Genomic DNA, 19,489 nt, shown 5'->3' on the forward strand with positions numbered 1-19,489 from the left:
TTATAGTAAAGTTGCAGGATATAAAATCATTCCTATACACTAATAATGAGAAAACAGAAAGAGAAATTAAGGAAACAATTCCATTCACCATTGCAACGAAAAGAATAAAATACTTAGGAATATATCTACCTAAAGAAACTAAAGACCTTTATATAGAAAACTATAAAACACTGGTGAAAGAAATCAAAGAGGACACTAACAGATGGAGAAATATACCATGTTCATGGATTGGAAGAATCAATATAGTGAAAATGAGTATACTACCCAAAGCAATCTATAGATTCAACGCAATCCCTATCAAGCTACCAATGGTATTCTTCACAGAGCTAGAACAAATAATTTCACAATTTGTATGGAAATACAAAAAACCTCGAATAGCCAATGCTATCTTGAGAAAGAAGAATGGAACTGGAGGAATCAACCTGCCTGACTTCAGGCTCTACTACAAAGCTACAGTCATCAAGACAGTATGGTACTGGCACAAAGACAGAAATATAGATCAATGGAACAAAATAGAAAGCCCAAAGATAAATCCACGCACATATGGATACCTTATCTTTGACAAAGGAGGCAAGAATATACAATGGATTAAAGACAATCTCTTTAACAAGTGGTGCTGGGAAAACTGGTCAAGCAATTCTAAAAGAATGAAACTAGACCACTTTCTAACACCATACACAAAAATAAATTCAAAATGGATTAAAGGTCTAAACGTAAGACCAGAAACTATATAACTCCTAGAGGAGAATATAGGCAAAACACTCTCCGACATACATCACAGCAGGATCCTCTATGACCCACCTCCCAGAATATTGGAAATAAAAGCAAAAATAAACAAATGGGACCTAATCAAACGTAAAAGCTTCTGCACAACAAAGGAAACTATGAGCAAGGTGGAAAGACAGCCTTCAGAATGGGAGAAAATAGTAGCAAATGAAACAATTGACAAACAACTAATCTCAAAAATATACAAGCAACTCCTACAGCTCAATTCCAGAAAAATAAATGACCCAATCAAAAAATGGGCCAAAGAACTAAATAGACATTTCTCCAAAGAAGACATACAGATGGCTAACAAACACATGAAAAGATGCTCAACATCACTCATGATCAGAGAAATGCAAATCAAAACCACTATGAGGTACCATTTCACACCAGTCAGAATGGCTGCGATCCAAAAGTCTACAAACAATAAATGCTGGAGAGGATGTGGAGAAAAGGGAACCCTCTTACACTGTTGGTGGGAATGCAAACTAGTACAGCCACTATGGAGAACAGTGTGGAGATTCCTTAAAAAACTGGAAATAGAACCGCCTTATGATCCAGCAATCCCACCGCTGGGCATACACACTGAGGAAACCAGACTTGAAAGAGACATGTGTACCCCAATGTTCATCGCAGCACTGTTTATAATAGCCTGCACATGGAAGCAACCTAGATGTCCATCAGCAGATGAATGGATAAGAAAGTTGTGGTACATATACACAATGGAGTATTACTCAGCCATTAAAAAGAATACATTTGAATCAGTTCTAATGAGGTGGATGAAACTGGAGCCTATTATACAGAGTGAAGTAAGCCAGAAAGAAAAACACCAATACAGTATACTAACGCATATATATGGAATTTAGAAAGATGGTAACAATAACTCTGTATACGAGACAGCAAAAGAGACAATGATGTATAGAACAGTCTTTTGGACTCTGTGGGAGAGGGAGAGGGTGAGATGATTTGGGAGAATGGCACTGAAATATGTATAATATCATATATGAAATGAGTCGCCAGTCCAGGTTTGATGCACGATACTGGATACTTGGGGTTGGTGCACTGGGACGACTCTGAGGGATGGTATGGGGAGGGAGGAGGGAGGAGGGTTCAGGATGGGGAACACGTATATGCCTGTGGTGGATTCATGTTGATGTATGGCAAAACCAATACAATATTGTAAAGTTTAAAAATAAAATAAAATTAAAACAATAATAATAATAATAAAAAAGAAAGTTCTGCAGTCAATATGCCAGCATATTTGGAAAACTCCACAGAATTGGAAAAGGTCAGTTTTCACTCCAATCCCAGTGAAAGGAAATGCCAAAAAATGTCAAAACTATTGTACAACTGCACTCATCTCACATGCTAGCAAAGTAATGCTCAAAATTATCCAAGCCAGGCTTCAGTAGTATATGAACCATAAACTTCCAGATGTTCAAGGTATATTTAGAAAAGGCAGAGGAACCAGAGATCAAATTGCCAAAATCTGTTGGATCATAGAAAAAGCAAGAGATTTCCAGAAAAAACATCTAATCCTGCTTTATTGTCTAAGCCAAAGCCTTTGACTGTATGGATCACAACAAGCTGTGAAAAATTCTTCAACTGGTGGAAATACCAGACCATCTTACCTGCCTCCTCAGAAATCTGTATGCAGGTCAAGAAGAAACAGTTAGAATGGGATGTGGAACAATGGACTGGTTCCAAATTGGGAAAGGAGAACATCAAGGATGTATATTGTCACCCTGCTTATTTAGCTTATATGCAGAGTACATCCTGTGATATGGTGGGCTGGATGAAGCACAAGCTGGAATCAAAATCGTTGGAAGAAATACGAATAACCTCAGATATGCAGATGACACAACAATTATGGCAGAAAGCAAAGAAGAACTAAAGAGCCTCTTGATGAAAGTGAAAGAGGAGAGTGAAAAAGCTGGCTTAAAACTCAACATTCAGAAAACTAAGATCATGGCATCTGGTCCCATCACTTCATGGCAAATAGATGGGGAAACAATGCAAACAGGGACAGACTATTTTCTTGGGCTTCAAAATCACTTCTGATGGTGACAGAAGCCATGAAATTAAAAGACGCTTGCTCCTTGGAAGAAAAGCTATGACCAACCTAGACAGCATATTAAAAAGCAGACCCAGAGAGATGGTATGGGGAGGGAGGTGGGAGGGAGGTTCAGGATGGGGAACACATGTACACCTGTGGCGGATTCATGTTGATGTATGGCAAAACCAATACAATATTGTAAAGTAATTAGCCTCCAATTAAAATAAATAAATTTATATTAAAAAAAAAGCAGAGAGGTTACTTTGGCAACAAAGGTCCATCTAGTCAAAGCTATGGTTTTTCTGGTTGTCATGTATGGATGTGAGAGTTGTAGTAAAACTATAAATAAAGCTGAGTGAAGAATTGATGCTTTTGAACTGTGGGGTTGGAGAAGACTCTTGAGAGTCCCTTGGACTGCAAGGAGATCCAATCAGTCCATCCTAAAGGAAATCAGTCCCGAATATTCATTGGAAGGACTGATGGTAAAGCTCCACTACTTCGGTCACCTGATGCAAAGAACTGACTCATTGGAAAAGACTCTTAATGCTGGGAAAGATTGAAGGCAGGAGGAGAAGGGGATGACAGAGGATGAGATGGTTGGATGGCATCATCAATTAGATGGACATGAGTTTTAGCAAGCTCTGGGAGTTGCTGATGGACAGGAAAGCCTGGCATGCAACCATAGGGTTGCAAAGAGTCGGAAACAACTGAGCCACTGAACTGATGTAGCTGAAGGCACTATAATTATGGATTTCTATCATTTCAGCCAAAGACATAAATAAGTGATACAGCCTCAAATCCTAGTTGAAAACTGTCCTTAAGGAGTTCCCAGCAGTCTTGGGTCTCTGCTTCTGCACCCACACCCTTCACCCATGAAAGCAGCTCAGGCACTATGGTGTCCTTTTGGCCTGGTTTCTTGTCTATAAGTGGTCTGTGAACACCTCCAGGTAGGCCTCTGCCTTTTCTCTGTGCACCCTGAACCTGCGCACTATGGGCCTTCAGAACCTCAGGGACCTTGGCCCATCCCTACCATGGCTGGAAGGCTGAGCTGTCAAAAGTCTTGTGGATTCAGTTTGGCCCAAGCACTTCTTCCAGACCCTGGTGGCTTCACTACCTCTATAGCATGAAAAGCAAGGTCCCTTGTAAGCAAAGCTTCCCAACTGTCAGATCTCACCTCTTACCTGCCTTCCTGTGCTATCGTTTGTCAGCTGGGTCTGTCCTGTGGCACCACGGGAGGCTGCAATGTAGAGAAAGGAGGACCGGAACTGAGTTTCAAGGGAGACGTGGAAAGGGCAGTGTTGGATGCATCCTGTTCAAACTGAGTGAGGTTCCCTGTATATTCTGGAAACGGCCTTATGTGCAAGAGGGGAATACAGTGCCTAAGGCCCCAAAGAAGAAGTCCCCAGGTATGATGGGGGGAGTATCCCCCTTTAGCAGCTCCAGATGGGAGCCAGTGAGCCAGGAACTGTCCATGTGGTCACATGAGCATGACCATGTAATTGACAAGCAAAGGAGAAAAGGGTACAGGTTTGGAGGGAGTTAGAAGGTGGGGTCAGAGATGGTAATGGCACCCCACTCCAGTACTCTTGCCTGGAAAATCCTATGGACAGAGGAGCCTGGTAGGCTGCAGTCCATGGGGTAGCTAAGAGTCCGACACGACTGAGCGACTTCACTTTCACTTTTCACTTTCATGCATTGGAGAAGGAAATGGCAACCCACTCCAGTATTCTTGCCTGGAGAATCCCAGGGACGGGGGAGCCTGGTGGGCTGCCATCTCTGGGGTCGCACAGAGTTGGACACGACTGAAGCAACTTAGCAGCAGCAGCATCAGCAGCAGCAGCAGCAGAGGGTGGGATGGGGTCTGGTGAAGTAAGGTCCCCTCCTTCCTTCAGTATGAATTGCTTTTTTTGAGTTTCAGAGCAGCCACATGGCAGTTTCCAATCCTTAGGCCCCCAGGGTAGCCTGCGTGGGCCTGGGTGCCTTAGCGCCTTCACATGGACAAGCTCCATGATGTGGCTTCCCAGAGTTCAAGGAGCAGGATCTGGGGGTTCTGTTGGCTGCACACTTCCTCACTGTAGCCTGGCTACCTCCCTTCTCTGAACCAATGTCTTGTCCTCTAATCAGGGACAGGAGCTGCTACCTTAACAGGACTAACCCTGTGAGGACTAATTAGGGGAATCCTAGGGTTAATAGCTGGCCCCAGCAGATTGAGTCTATTTAGATCTACAGACTAAAATAAGTCTTGAAATGTTATGTGGAATTTCTTCCCTGAAGCCAGATGAAACCCACACCGTGGCAGTTCCAGGGTCTCCACTTAGCCAGCTGGACATCAAACCCAAAGGGGCTCAAACAAGCTAACAAACAAACAGGAGAGAATGATTATAACTAAGTCCATGAGCACAGCTTCTGGCTGGACTGTACTTGGGTCTCAGGGACGTCAGCAGGAATTGTCTTTCCCCACCTCTCAGCTCTGCTTACTGATGTCATCCTCACCCAAGTAGCTCTGCCTTTATGGAACAAGGCCACCAACTGCCACAAGCTGATGTCACTTCCCTCCAACTGCCACAGGCTGACCTCACTTCCCTCCAACTGCCACAGGCTGACCTTAGCTATCTCGTGTTCCTAACGGCAATAAACCTCCATTCCCCAGGATTCCAGTATATGCCCTGATTAGTCACTTGTCCAGCCCCGAGTCAATCAGGTGTCCAGGGAGGATGGAACATGCTGATTGGTCAGGTGGAGGTCATGTGACCATCACCTCTGGGAAACCTGTGAGCTGTTCAGCATGTTTCAGGGAAGGAGACAGTGTGATGCCCCAAGAGCAGGGGTGAGGGGACAACGGAAGGATCTGCTGTGATGTGTTTCTGGGATGTACCTGCTTACATCCTCCTCACATACCCAGTTTCCCCTATTTACAAAATGCTTTGTGACGGATCTCTTCCCTTCCCAAGCCCCATTTCACCCACTCACACCAATTAGGATCAAGACCTCCTGTTTGGAGACAAGATTGGGGATCCCCTCCCAGCCTCAAGGCTTGCTTTTAGTGTGTGATTACAGTCATTTATTGAGTCAACAAACACCCACTGAGCATCACCACCTGCTGCTATGGGTTTCCAGGACTGTTGGTTGAGTACTGGGCATTGCCCAGTGGCCTCCCAAAGGGAGTGAATTTTGTCTGAGGAGCATCTCAGACACAAATCACTGAATAACTGAATCACTTTGCTATACCCCTGAAACTAAAACAGCCTTGTAAATCAACTTTACTTCAATTTAAAAAATACACCCTCATTAAAATTGTCCTTAAAGTTGTAAAGTTTTCCCTTCCAAATGTAGGTTCGTAATGTGCCTGTAATTGCTTTGGTGGTATTTTTTGAGGTAGGGAATCCAGTTTTGTTTTCCAATTGGATGCCAAATTGTCTGAGCACCATTTATTAAATGGGCCTCCTTTCCCCATTTACATATTAAGAAACCTTTTTTAAACTCCTAGTATCAAGGACCTCAGGTCTTTGGTAATTTGTAGACCATCCCATATCCATCCTGCCATCTGTGCCTTCTCCCCTTCTTTTACCACTGCAGTTTCTAGTATTCACAAGTGCCCCAGAAAGCCCCGTGTAGTGACCTGTGGATGTTTCTGTGAGGACCGGGGACATGAGCATGGAGTCCATAACGATCATGTGACCATGCTGTGGGACCCCAGCATGGGGTCTGGCTTCCTAGTCAAGAGTCTATGTCTCTTCCTTTTGGTGTCTGGTTGTGCACAGAAGGGCTGGCAGGTTGGAACCTGGGGATATGGGGCTGGCAGTGGAGAGATTAGACCTCACAGCTTGCTTTTCCATTCATTTGCCTCCTATGGGCTCCGCCTAGCCAGTGTGGAGACATTTCTATACCTTTCTCCTAAAAGCCTGAGAGGTGGTCACTGCTTGCGCTTCTCATCCCGTCTTATCCTTCCTTATGTCATGTTGACTGTGAGGTACCTGTTGTTATGTGTTTTTAATAACAATGAAAAAAGTGTAGGATTGATACAGGCTATAGCGTGGGTGAACACGGACAACACCCTAAGTGAAAGAAGCCACCCAGATCACATGCACATCTGATGCTTTAAATCCATCCAGGATTTGAATATGAGAGAAAGTCTCAATCAAGTGTCCAGAAAAAAGAAAGAAAACCAAATCAGAATGAAAGAAGTTACTACCATAGAGTTGGGACAGCTGGTGAAAGTTGAAGTGGACCTATGGATCAGATGGTTAGAAGATAGTTTCATAATCCTCATTTCGGGGATATGTGCTGGGTTCCTGGGAGAGTATCCTTGTTTAGGGTCAAACACACTGGAGTATTTTGTATGAAGGGGCAAATATGAATACTTTGAGTCTTGCTATTGAACATTTTCTGTAAGTTGGAAATGACTGAAAAATAAATTACTTCTCAAAACAACCATGTCAATAGGACAGAAAAGTCAAGACAATATCAAACATGGCTAGAGAGGCCAAGTCCTACCCAGATCCTACTCACCCCGAGTGATGATACAATTCGCTCTTGTAGGATTTCACGTGATTGTAAGGGACACTGTGGGAAGATTCTGTTAGGAGTCACTATGTCTTGGGTGTTGTGGATGACCTGGATGTGGTAGAAACAGTGGGATTTCTAGTTCTAGCTTTCGACATCAATCCACCAAAAATCTCTTAGAATATATGAATTCAGTAAAGCTGCAGGACCCAAAATGAATACATACATCTCAGCTGTGTTCCTGTACACAAATAATGAACCATCAGAGAGAGAAACTAAGAAAACAGTCCCATTTAAAATAACATCAAAAGAACAAAATACCTAGGAATAAAGGTATCCAAAGACATGAAAGACTTGAGCACTGAAGTTATTAAGATATTGGTGAAGAATTTGAAGACTCAAATGAAGGAAAGAGATCCTGTGCTCATGGATGGAAAGACTGATTAGTGCTAAAATGTCCATTCTAACACAAACAGCACACACATTCAATGCAATTCCAACCATACTTCCAATGATATTTTTTTACAAAAACTGAACGAACAATCCTGACAGTTGCATGGAACCACAAAGGACCCTGAACAGCCAAGGGGGTCCTGAGAAAGGACAACAGCAGCTGGAGGAAACCCACTCCCACTTCGAACCATCTTATGCAGCAATGGTAACCAAACCATGTAGAAATGGCACAGAAAGAGGAAACTAGCCAGAACATTAGCAGGGAGAACGAAGGAAAAAAACCTGCTAATACGTGGTCAGTTAACTGATGACAAGTCTGCCAAAGACATACACCTGCGAAAGGAAGGTCCCCTCAATAAACTGCCTGGTAAACAGAAAGAACATCACAAGCCAAAGGACACTGTCTGCACTGCACACAAAACTAATCCAAACCCACAGTTTTCTACACCAAGCCCGTCCTCTGCTGGGTTCTCTGAAGATAGTGCCGCTCCAGACAGCCAGCCAGGCACAGAAAGCTTCTCCTCACTGTTTCTTCACCTTTTTTTCCCATGGCCTCCTGTCGAAACTGAGCTCCTGAGGGAACTGAGCTCCTCTCAGTGTGGACACAGCCCTGTGTTGTCCTGAAGCGAATCCCCGGGTAGGTCCTGAGTAGGCCCATGTCCTGTAGGCTGTGCGCAGGGCCGAGTCTGGGGGCAGAATCTGGAGGCCCTGCACTGTTAAGAGAGGTGGGACTGTTGCCCTCTGACGGCCAACTGGGAAATGCAGGCCGTAGCCATTCCTAGCTCAGGGGAGGCCCAGATGCCTGCTGGTGGTCCTACTAAATCCACTGCGTGTTGGAAATCCAAAAGGATGGAGGCAAATACCCTGGGACCTCTAGGAAAAATAGTTACGGAACAATTAGAAAACATACACAATGAAATGAAATTAGACACAAATCTGACAGCTTACACCAAAAGTCATTCAACACTGACCACAAAAAAAATTTAAAATAGTAAACTATAAACAATACAGAATAATTATAAATAAACTATAAATAATACAGAATAAAACCTACATGATCATGGGTTTGGTTGCCTAGATCATGAACTTTGACTTTTAATGTACCACACACACAGGATGCACACACATATACCATTCGTGTGTGTATGTATACACACGTGCACATATACGTGAATTCATGTATGTATAAATACATATATATATACACATGGAAATTTGTGTGTATGTGTATACACATGCACATATACATGAATTCATGTGTGTATAAATATATATATGTGAATTTGTGTGTATATATCATGAATTCATGTATATATGTACAAATATATATACATGAATTCATGTGTGTTTTATATATATATATACACACACACACACACACACAAGAATTCCTGTGTGTGTGTGTATATACATTAATTCATGTGTGTGCATAAAGTGAAAGTGAAAGTGAAGTCGCTCAGTCATGTCCGACTCTTTGTGACCCCATGGACTGTAGCCTACCAGGCTCCTCTGTCCATGGTATTTTCTAGGCAAGAGTACTGGAGTGGGGTGCCATTTCCTTTTCCAGAGGATCTTCCTGACCCAGGGATCGAACCTGGGTCTCCTGCATTGTAAGCAGATGCTTTACCGTGAGCCACCAGGGAAGTCCTGTGTGTGCGTATATATACATGAAATTCTGTGTGTGTGTGTGTGTGTGTGTGTGTGTGTGTGTATACACACACGATTTCCTGTGTGTATGTGTGCATGCATGCTAAGTTGCTTCAGTTGTGTCTGACTCTTTGTGACGCTATGGACTGTAGGCTTCCAGGCCCCTCTGTCCATGGGGATTCTCCAAGGATGAATACTGGAGTGGGTTGCCATGCCCTCCTCCAGGGGATCTTCCCAATCCAGGGATCAAACCCAGGTCTCCTGCATTGCAGGTGGATTCTTTAGCATCTGAGCCATCTTTACCATCTGAGCCACCAGGGAAGCCCTTGTGTGTGTATACACACACACACACTCACACACACACACACATATGAATATATTATACACATACATACATGAATGGTATTGACTTGAGATCCCAGAAATACACCATCCATTCATAATGAGCTCATTTTACACAACAGTCCACAGAACTAAATTGGGGGGAAATGGTGTTTTCAACAAATGGTGTTGCTAGGCAATTGGCTATCCACATGCAGCAGAATGAAATTGGACCCTTAGCTCATGCCACATACTAAAAAGTATCTCAAAATATATAAAAGGCTTAAATGTAAAAAGTAAAATTGCAGTCAGCCCCTTGTATCTATGGGTTCCATGTCCATGGAATCAAACTCTGTAGAGGTCCTTTAATGGACCGGAACCTTGTGGTCCAGAGTCGATGATAAGAAATTAAAAGAGAGAGAGAAAGAGGTTGATATTCCTTGGTTTATGCAGAAACCAATAAAGCTCTTGGCACAGAGCTTGTGCTGCTTCACACAGGCACCGGGTGCCTTCTCGAGGGGATGGAGAGAGAGAGGGAGAGGGAGAGGGAGAGAGAGAGAGAGACAGAGAGAGAGACACACACACACACACGTGGGGACCCAAGCTCTGAGCAAAGGTGTTTTAGTCAACATAGTGTGTGTATATATAGTGTCTTAAAAGGTAGCTATTTTCAGCAAAGATGAAAATCAAAAGTCCAGACTTACAAGGAATTAATTAATAATTAATTAATCATCAAGGAAACATAAGGTAATCCATATCAAAGAGAGAGGGTTGTAAATAATCACTTTACCATAAGGTTCATAAAAAGGAAGAGGGTCATAAATAGTTACTTATCACCATATGGAAAAACTAATGAGGAAATGCATGCATTCTTCAGCCCCTGGAGTGGATTGCCAACTCCTCTTGATTCCTGAATATTCAGGAATTAATAAGGAACAGAGGATTCATGACAGATCCAAAACAGCACACAGGAAGCCTCCTGTTAAATGCTTCCTGACAAAACTCCAGATGAAAACCATTAGAAAAAAAATTTCCAAAGGGTTTCAAAAGGAAAACATTGAATTTGCCACATACCAGCAACTATTTACATAGCATTCACATTGCATTTATAACATTTATACAGTGATTATATGTATTAGTTATTATAAGTAATCTAGATTTTATTTAAGGTATACAAGAGGATATTTGCCCAGGTTATTTGCAAATACCATTCCATTTTATATAGGAGACTTGAATATACCAAAATTAGGGTATTCTGGAACCCATTCCCCAAGGGCACCAAGACATGACTGTATAAACTCTTGAATAAAACCTGGGGGCTCACTGATAAAGAAGCCACCTGCCGATGCAGGAGACACGGGTTCCATCCCTGGTCTGGGAAGATCCCACGTGCCTCTCAGCAACTAAGTCTGTGCCCCACAACTGCTGAGCCTGCTTGCTCTAGAGTCTGCATAACACAACTAGAGACTCTGTGCACAACAGTGCACAATGTAAAGATTCCTCAGGACCCAGGAAGACCTGCCTGCCCCAACTAAGACCCGATGAAGCCAAACAAATAAATATTTTTTTAAAAAACAGAAAACAAATGTTGGCAACAATGCAGAGAAGTTGGAACCTTTGAACATTACTTGTGCACATGGAAAAGGATTCAACATATGTCTATGATATGAATGTAAAATTACCATACAGCTCAACAACTCTACTCTTGGATATGTACCCCAAAGAAGTGAAAACAGGTGTTCACATATGCTGATAGCAACACTCTTCATAAGACCCAAAAGGGAGAAATGGTGCAAATGCTCACCAGTGGGTAAATAGATAAACCAATTGGAGTGGATCCATAAACCACTATGATTTTTCCATAAAAGAAGTCAAGTGAAATGGTGCAAGCTATGTGGAAAGAGTTGACTCATTGGAAAAGACTCTGATGCTGGGAGGGATTGAGGGCAGGAGGAGAAGGGGACGACAGAGGATGAGATGGCTGGATGGCATCACTGACTCGATGGACGTGAGTCTGGGTGGACTCTGGGAGTTGGTGATGGACAGGGAGGCCTGGCGTGCTGCGATTCATGGGGTCGCAAAGAGTCGGACACGACTGAGCGACTGAACTGAACTGATGTGGAAAACAGTGTGCCAGTTCCTCAAAACTTCACTGTAGAATTTACCTGTGATCCACCACATCCACATCAGGGTATACACCCCAAAGACTGAAAACAGGGGCTGGACACCTACGAGGACACCCATCCTAGGAGCAGTATTCATCACAGCAGCAAAAGGCGCAAGTGACCCAACTGTCCATCGTGGATGAGGGGACCAAATAAACGTGGTGGTATACACACAAAGGAATGGAATTCAGCCGAAAAAAGAAGGGATTCTGACACGTGCTATTGTGAACAGAAACCTTGAAGCCATTATAAATGAAGTAACTGTCACAAGCAGAACAAAATGACATGATTCCACTTATATGAGGTACATACAGGAGTCAAGTTCAAAGGCAGAACATAGAATGTGATGGCCAGGGGCTGAGGTACATTTGTCTTTAATGGGCACACAGTTTGGTGAAAACAGAAAAGTTCTGAACATGGATGGAGAAGATATTTGTACAACAATGTGAGTGTGGTTAATGCCACAGAACAGTGTACTTAAAATGTCTTAAATGGTAAATAATCTGTACAATTAATCACACACACCTACACAAACACACAAAATACATAAAGTCCTGATATATGTTATAATACAGAAAAGGCCATATTTATCTTATGACTCAGGTCATATTTATCTTATGCACTTTGCATCCATCAAGGTTGTGAAAATGAGGAAAAGTATCAATCATGGTTCTAGGAAAAGAAACCTGGGTCAGAATGGGGAAAGACATTTTCCTAAAGTTGGGGCAGCTGGTGAAAGTTGAAATGGGCCTTGGGTTGGATTGTAACATGGAAACCATGTAATTTCCTCATTTGGATGCTACATGCTGGTTCCCTGGAAGAACACTTTCCCCGTCTTGGGTAAAATGCACTGGAGAATCTTGTGTGAAGTGGCAAATGCACTCAAGTAAGGAAGGCTGGGAATCTGAGCGTGTAGATACACAAGACTTTGTTCTGCTACCGCAGGTTTCTATAGATTTGGAATTATGGCAAAGTCAAAAACTTTCCAGAACACCTTATCAATACCACACCAGAAAATCAGAAAACATTACACTTCCTAATAGAGGGCAAGCCTTGTTACTGAGATCCACTTCATACAAACTCATGAACCCGATCGCCCCTGTATGAGTTCACATGGAACTGATGGGCACTGTGGGAAAATGCTAGTAGGAGCCACTTTGTCTTCCATGTTGTAAATGGCCTGGATGTGATAGAAACAGTGCGATTTTTGGGTTATAATTTTCTACATAATTCCATTAAAACACCACTGGAACTAATACATGAATTCAGTAATGGTACAAAATCAATACATACAAATCAACTGTACTTCTAAACACAAAAAATGAACTATCAGAAAGAGAAAGAAAACAATCCAATTGACAACTGCATCAAAAAGAACAAAATACCAAGTAATAAATTTAATCAAGGGCTTCTAAGACCTGCACACTGAACACTTTCAGATGTTGATGAAGAAAATGAAGAAGAAACCAATAAATACACTATTGTAAAGTAAAAAAAAATAAATTTAAAAAATAAAATAAAAAATAAAATAAACAATCATATTAATAGTAAAAAAAAATAAAGTGCCTAAAAAAATAAAATAAAATTTAGTGACACACACACACTCACACTCACACACACACACACACACACACAAGATATCCCATTCTCATGGAATGGAAGAATTAGCATTGTTAAAATGTCCATTCTTTGCAAAGCAATGTCCACTGTGAATGCATTCTTTGCCTAACTTTCAATGGTATTTTTCACAGAAATAGAGCAAATCCTCTTAATATTCGTGTGGAAATAGTCAAAGGAATCCTCAGAAATGAGAACTGGCTGGAGGCATCTTATGCTTTGACTTCAATGTCATGAAGCTATAATCATGAAAACAGTGTAGGACTTGTCATTGCACAGACGAGAAGAGCAGGACATGTTACAGAGCCCAAGCTCATTCTGCTCACTGCACAGCAGGCCAATAAATTGGGAGAGAAAGTGCTGGAACAAGGTACAATGATTTTAATTGGAAAGCTAGCAGACCAAGAAGATGGCAGACTAGCCACTCAATCCATCTTTTCTCAGACCCAATTGGGGCTCCTTTTATACACAAGGGGAGGGGTTGGTGCCCACTGCAATGCTGACCAGTGGCTGTTTGGCACTGCAGCTCCACCTGCCCCAGCCCTATTACAACTGTATTACTTCATAGCGATAAGTGCCCTGCAGAGAATGAAGCCAGTCTACGGCCATAATATCCTGAATGCATTGCATCGCCTCTGGTCTGGAAGCTAAGTTAGGGTTGGGCCTGGTTAGTACTTGGATAGGAGACCACCTGGGGAATACTGGGTGTTGTAGGGTTTGGGGCTTCCCTAGTGGCTCAGATAGTAAACAATCTGCCTACCACGCAGGAGACCTGGGGTTGATCCCTGGGTCGAGAAGATCCCCTGGAAAAAAGGAATGGCTAGCCACTCCAGTATTGTTGCCTGGAGAATTCCATGGACAGAGGAGCTTGTCAGGCCACAGTTCATGGGGTCACAAAGAGTTGAACACAGCTGAGTAATTAACATTAACTAACTAAGGGGATGAAAACTCAGAGAGCTGCCTTTTTTGGTAGGCTCAGCAGAGAAGGTTCTCCAGGCGCTAATGGTTGTGAAGGAACTAAATGGACCCCTTTCCTATATGGCCTCACTGATGCCAGGAGCCAGGCTTTGCCAAATAACAGTCCAGAGACCAGCCTGTCATGGTAAGTTCATTCTGCTTTCTTGTTTCTTACATCTGACAATTCAAGAAGCCCTCATATGTGTTTTAGCTCCTTACTATGTCTTTTCTTCATCCAGGTTTCCATCTGTACTGGTTGTGCCTCAGCTGCATCCATTCCTGCTTTGAGCCACAGTTGCCCTTTAAGCTACAGATCCCATCCTCCATGCTGCAGCAGGGCGGGCTGGGTCACCTGGAACACGGGTCCTGCTGTGAGCGACGCTGCAGGATGCTCATCATCCTTTAGGTTTGCCCTGCTCAGCCCCTCACCACCTCCTGTCATCCGTGGGGCCAGTTCTTCCAAGGGGGGTGGCAGGCTCTTCGGCTTCTGGTTGATGTGCTCTTTCTCCAGCTTGTTACCTTCCTTAGAAACGTTTCATCATCTCCACCAAATACCCATTTGGAACTTTTAAGATGGCACTTGAAACAGGCTCCTGTGTCACGTCAGTGCCCCTGCCCCTCCTCCCCTGCCCCCACGTGACCTCTGGGCACTCCCCACCCCAAACCATAACAAACTTACCTTGGTTCCTGCCACAGCGTCCTTTTCTGCATCTCTGGCGGCATCTCTCATCGTCCTTTCCCCTCTGCACCATCTTCCCTCCATTAGGCTCACCTGGCTGCAGGCACTGAGAAAAGTGAAGCCCCCTGGGCCCCCAGAGACCGCTCTTCTCCCCAGCCCTCGCCTCATCCTCATCCCTCTGGATTTAGCATTTTGTACTCTTTGAACTGGGCATTACGATGAATTTAACTGCTGCTGTACACTCCTCCCCACCCCAACTTGATGTTCAGTTTTCCTTTTTAATTTTTCAAATCATTTTAATTGTGGTAACAGTGATTTATAATATTAGTAACTCTCATGTGTGCCTTGTATGTTGACTTCACACACACTACACCGTGCTCACCACCAAAAATTTAGTTTCAGTTCCTCACCATACAGTGGGCCCTTTACCCATTTCTCCCTCTTTCTTTGCATTTTTAAAGGTCAGTTTTGAGTACAGGCCTTGGCACAAAGTAGATGACAAGCCAACGTATAGGTGATGAAAAATTTAGTGAAAAATTAAATTAGACCTAAATTCAAAGATGATTTATGGAGAAAAAGAAAGTCTTTTCCATTAGCTTTTTTCCATTAGCTTCAATAATGCTTTTCTATTAGCATAATGCTTCCTTTTTTTCCTTCTATTCCCTTGTCTATATCCATTTCTTTGCACCATAATGTTCTCTGCCTTATTGTCTTCCCATAACACTGATGTAGGAGATAGATGGACTCCGGGTTAGACATTTGCAACTACCCTCCTGTTTACATTTCCTGAGACAAGCGATAGGTGGGCTCCAGTTGAGGCATTTACAATCAGCCTCCTGTTTGCCCTCTGAAATGGAAGTAACAACAGAAAGATGATAAATAGCCAGTGTTTGTCTCTTATAAACACTTTAAAGTAATAGTCATGGCAAGAACAAAGAGGGACAAAATCCTGCTTGAATAAAGGATTGAGATCTCCCCTCCCCCCACCCCCTTTTGGGACAAGGGAAACACTACACATGCGCAGAAAGGCTCCTTGTGGGTCAAAAGTCAGGTGAAAATGCCAGACCATAATGAGTCTTGCTTCTCCCAGAAGCCTCCACTTCGAGATCCATCTTAGCTGAGGGGTGTGTGCACACCAGGGGAGAGTCCCAGGATAGGTCGGATGTGAAAAAAGAAACCAGAAAATTGGCAGAAAGGAAGACAAAGACCCAGAAGAACTGGCCTATGTAAATGACTTAACCAACTCTTTATTGCGCTCCTTTCTCTCCAGGTGTGTATCTCTGTTTTGCTTCTGTCTTAACTAAACCAACTGTTTCTCTATGTTCTTTCCCACGTGTTGTTGTGCTATGTCTCTAATAATAAAGTTTGTACCTGCATTTACAGTTTCTGCCTCCATGGTAAATGCATTTTTCCCTGGGGGCAAAGATCCAGCGAAAATTAGCTTCTAGCCTCTAGCCCTTGCTGGCCTGGTGGCTAGGATTCCTGGTTTTCGTTCAGGCTGCCCAGGGTCAGTTCCTGGGCAGGGAATTAGATCTCACGTCACGCCGCCACTCCCTGCTGCCTCACTGAGGTGAAGTGAAGTCGCTCAGTCGTGTCTGACCCTTTGCGGTCCCGTGGACGGTAGCCCACCAGGCTCCTCTGTCTATGGGATTTTCCAGGCAAGAAGACTGGAGTGGGTTGCCATTTCCTTCTTCAGAAGATCTTCCCAACCCAAGGGTCGAACCCTGATCTCCTGTATTATAGGCAGATGCTTTACTGTCTGAGCCACCAGGGAAGTGAGCTGCCTCACTGAGATCAACTCAATTTTTATCACCATTTAATCTACATCATATGAATTTTTGCAACTAATTTGTAACTTATAGAAAAAAGACTTCTTAGGTATTAACATACTGGTATTTCCAAAAGGGGGAAATACTTCTTCCCTAAAACTGCATTAAGAAAATCTGAACTTAAGAAAATATGTTTTGGTGTAGCAGAATTATTATTTTATCTTTACAAACCAGCATTTGTTAAATACTTAGCTGCTAATAACTGTTCAGGCTTCCCTGGTGGCTAAGCTGGTAAAGAATCCACCTACAATGCAGGAGACGTGGGTTCGATTCCTGGGTTGGAAAGATCTGGAGAAGGGAATGGCTACCTACTCTAGTATTCTGGCCTGGAGAATTCCATGGACTGTGTAGTCCATGCGTGTAGTCCATACAGAGTCGGACACGACTGAGCGACTTTCACTATTCACTAATAACTGTTCAGCCTGAAATAAGAACTTTCAAAAATCTTTGGACACAGATGCTCTAACTTAATTCCCCTCTGGGGTAAATGTTTTGCATGTACTTTTAGGTTATATATACACAATAGGCACAGAACTCTTTTATTATGTGTTTTATTTTCATATAAATTAACATCCTAGAAAAATTAAAATAGAAACACTAAATACAGTATTGCACATAGCAATCTCTGTTAAACGCCCCGTTGTATCATTGAAGTTCATATACACATGGAGGGACTGAAGGAGACAGGAAGACGGCAGAACAGCAACCCGAGAGCCACCACCGTGTCTGTTCACATCAACTACAGACTGAAAGGTGAGGACAGTGTTTTACATAAATAGCAACATAGTTACAATTCAGATTTTCTTTGTAAGTTGCTTCCATCATTGGTTTGCAATAGCAACAGATTCTCCCCTTTATTCATAGCCATACCCCAAAACATATCATTTTTAAAAATCTATTAATGTTAGACAAAGCCATCACAAAGCTTCAGGGGTGACTTTAAAATACTCTCAGAAAGAGTGGAGATATACTTTTTCCCTCTCAAACTAAAATAAAATATTTTCCTAGGCTCCTTTAGATCATAAACTCTTGCATACTCATTTCATAGCTTTTGATTAACTGCCGTAACACATAAAGGAAACCCCAATCAAGTCACAATACTCAGGCAGGTGGGTTTAATGAACAAGTCCTAGGTAGATATCAATCCATCTAAAAGTTACTCTTTTTTTTTTTTTGCCAACAGTTGTCATATTTGGCAATTTTATGAGGATCATTTAAAAGCACTGTGTCATTTTCTTTGAGAAGGGCAATGGTAAAAGTTACAGAGAGGCACGATTTTGGTTTAATTGACCTTTGCTGCAGACTGGCTTTATGTAGGTCCTAAAGGACATGGTTGATAAAGACCCTCATTTAACTTTAAAATTATAATTCCTGCCTATATTAAATGATGTATAGAAAGGGTTTTCCTTTTGCTATATTTTTTTCTATTCATTGTCTGATGAGTAAAAAAAAAATGATAATCTTCTTTCACAAATATATAGTTACAGAGACCAACCCAAGAGCTGGGAAAGCCTTATCTATGACATATATAAATGGTACCTCAATTTTAAAATAGAAAATTTATATGTAGATGTGAAACTGATACAAACAAGTCACTAGAAATAACATGTTAACCATAAATCTAAATGCAGTGACGTGGAGTACTGGTCATCAGGAGAAAGAGTGTTTCGCTGTGACAGGGAATATTCTCACAACAGTAAGTTGGAGGTTACTGTTTCGCATGTTCAGAATTAATGCAGATACTGCCTCTTACACATGCTGTTTTGGTCTATTGGTAAAGTACCATAAACTTTTTCAAAAAGAAAAGGTGTCACATTCTCCACTGGTCTACTGCTTTTGCATTTTTATATGAATACAGTGTAAATTCAACAATCAGTAAACTGTCTGGAAAACATAAAGATTATGCAAGAGGCCAAGAAGAAACATGATCAAAATGATGAGTTTCCTTCCTGCCCTCAGGCTGGCTGAATTCTGTGGAAGTGGCTTCAGTGACTCATTTTTGTTCTGCTTTTCATTGGTCAGGTTTTCATGCTTATTTTTGCTTTCTGAAATAAATGCACCAGGTAAGAGAAATAGTTAGAAGGAATAACTTTAAAGAATGTATGGAGTTTAGAATAGCATTTTCATTTGGAACAAATTCTTTGAGAAAAGGTTAAAGATCCACAGCTCATAATTGAAAAAACATATAAGTAAAATCTGTTTATCTCTTAGAATTTTCACTAATATTTTTGAGGGAAAAAAAAGTTTCAAAATTTAGCTTCTAATCGATGTGAAAGAGTATCACCTCACCGTTCACATTTTCAATCTTATGTCCAAACACATAAATATTAAAATTGAACCAAGGCTTCATCTCATTGTTAATGTGATTTAATTCTCTTCTATGACTCAGATGGTAAAGAATCTGCCCACAATGTGGGAGACCCGGGTTTGATCCCTGGGTCGGGAAGATCCCCTGGAGAATGGAATGGTGACCCATTCTAGTATTCTTGCCTGGGGA

General features: G+C 42.2%; 1 protein-coding gene and 1 long non-coding RNA gene across 2 annotated transcripts in view; one reads left to right on the top strand and one right to left on the bottom strand.

Moving 5' to 3' along the window:
- The first annotated feature begins 14,493 nt into the window (after positions 1-14,493).
- LOC129641800 (uncharacterized) lies at positions 14,494-16,480 on the top strand. Its single transcript, XR_008709446.1, has 3 exons — positions 14,494-14,629; positions 14,724-14,890; positions 15,251-16,480. It is a non-coding gene; the product is annotated as an uncharacterized LOC129641800 (long non-coding RNA).
- A 1,048-nt stretch (positions 16,481-17,528) lies between these two features.
- FMN2 (formin 2) overlaps positions 17,529-19,489 on the bottom strand; it is a 373,106-nt gene continuing 371,145 nt past the window's right edge. Inside the window, exon 18 of the mRNA XM_055587923.1 lies at positions 17,529-19,037. Within this exon, the coding sequence (XP_055443898.1) occupies positions 19,011-19,037 (27 nt within the window). The 3' untranslated portion in view covers positions 17,529-19,010. The remainder of the gene's footprint in view (positions 19,038-19,489) is intronic.

The sequence above is a fragment of the Bubalus kerabau genome, chromosome 1, assembly GCF_029407905.1.
Source record: "Bubalus kerabau isolate K-KA32 ecotype Philippines breed swamp buffalo chromosome 1, PCC_UOA_SB_1v2, whole genome shotgun sequence".
NCBI lineage: Eukaryota > Metazoa > Chordata > Mammalia > Artiodactyla > Bovidae > Bubalus > Bubalus kerabau.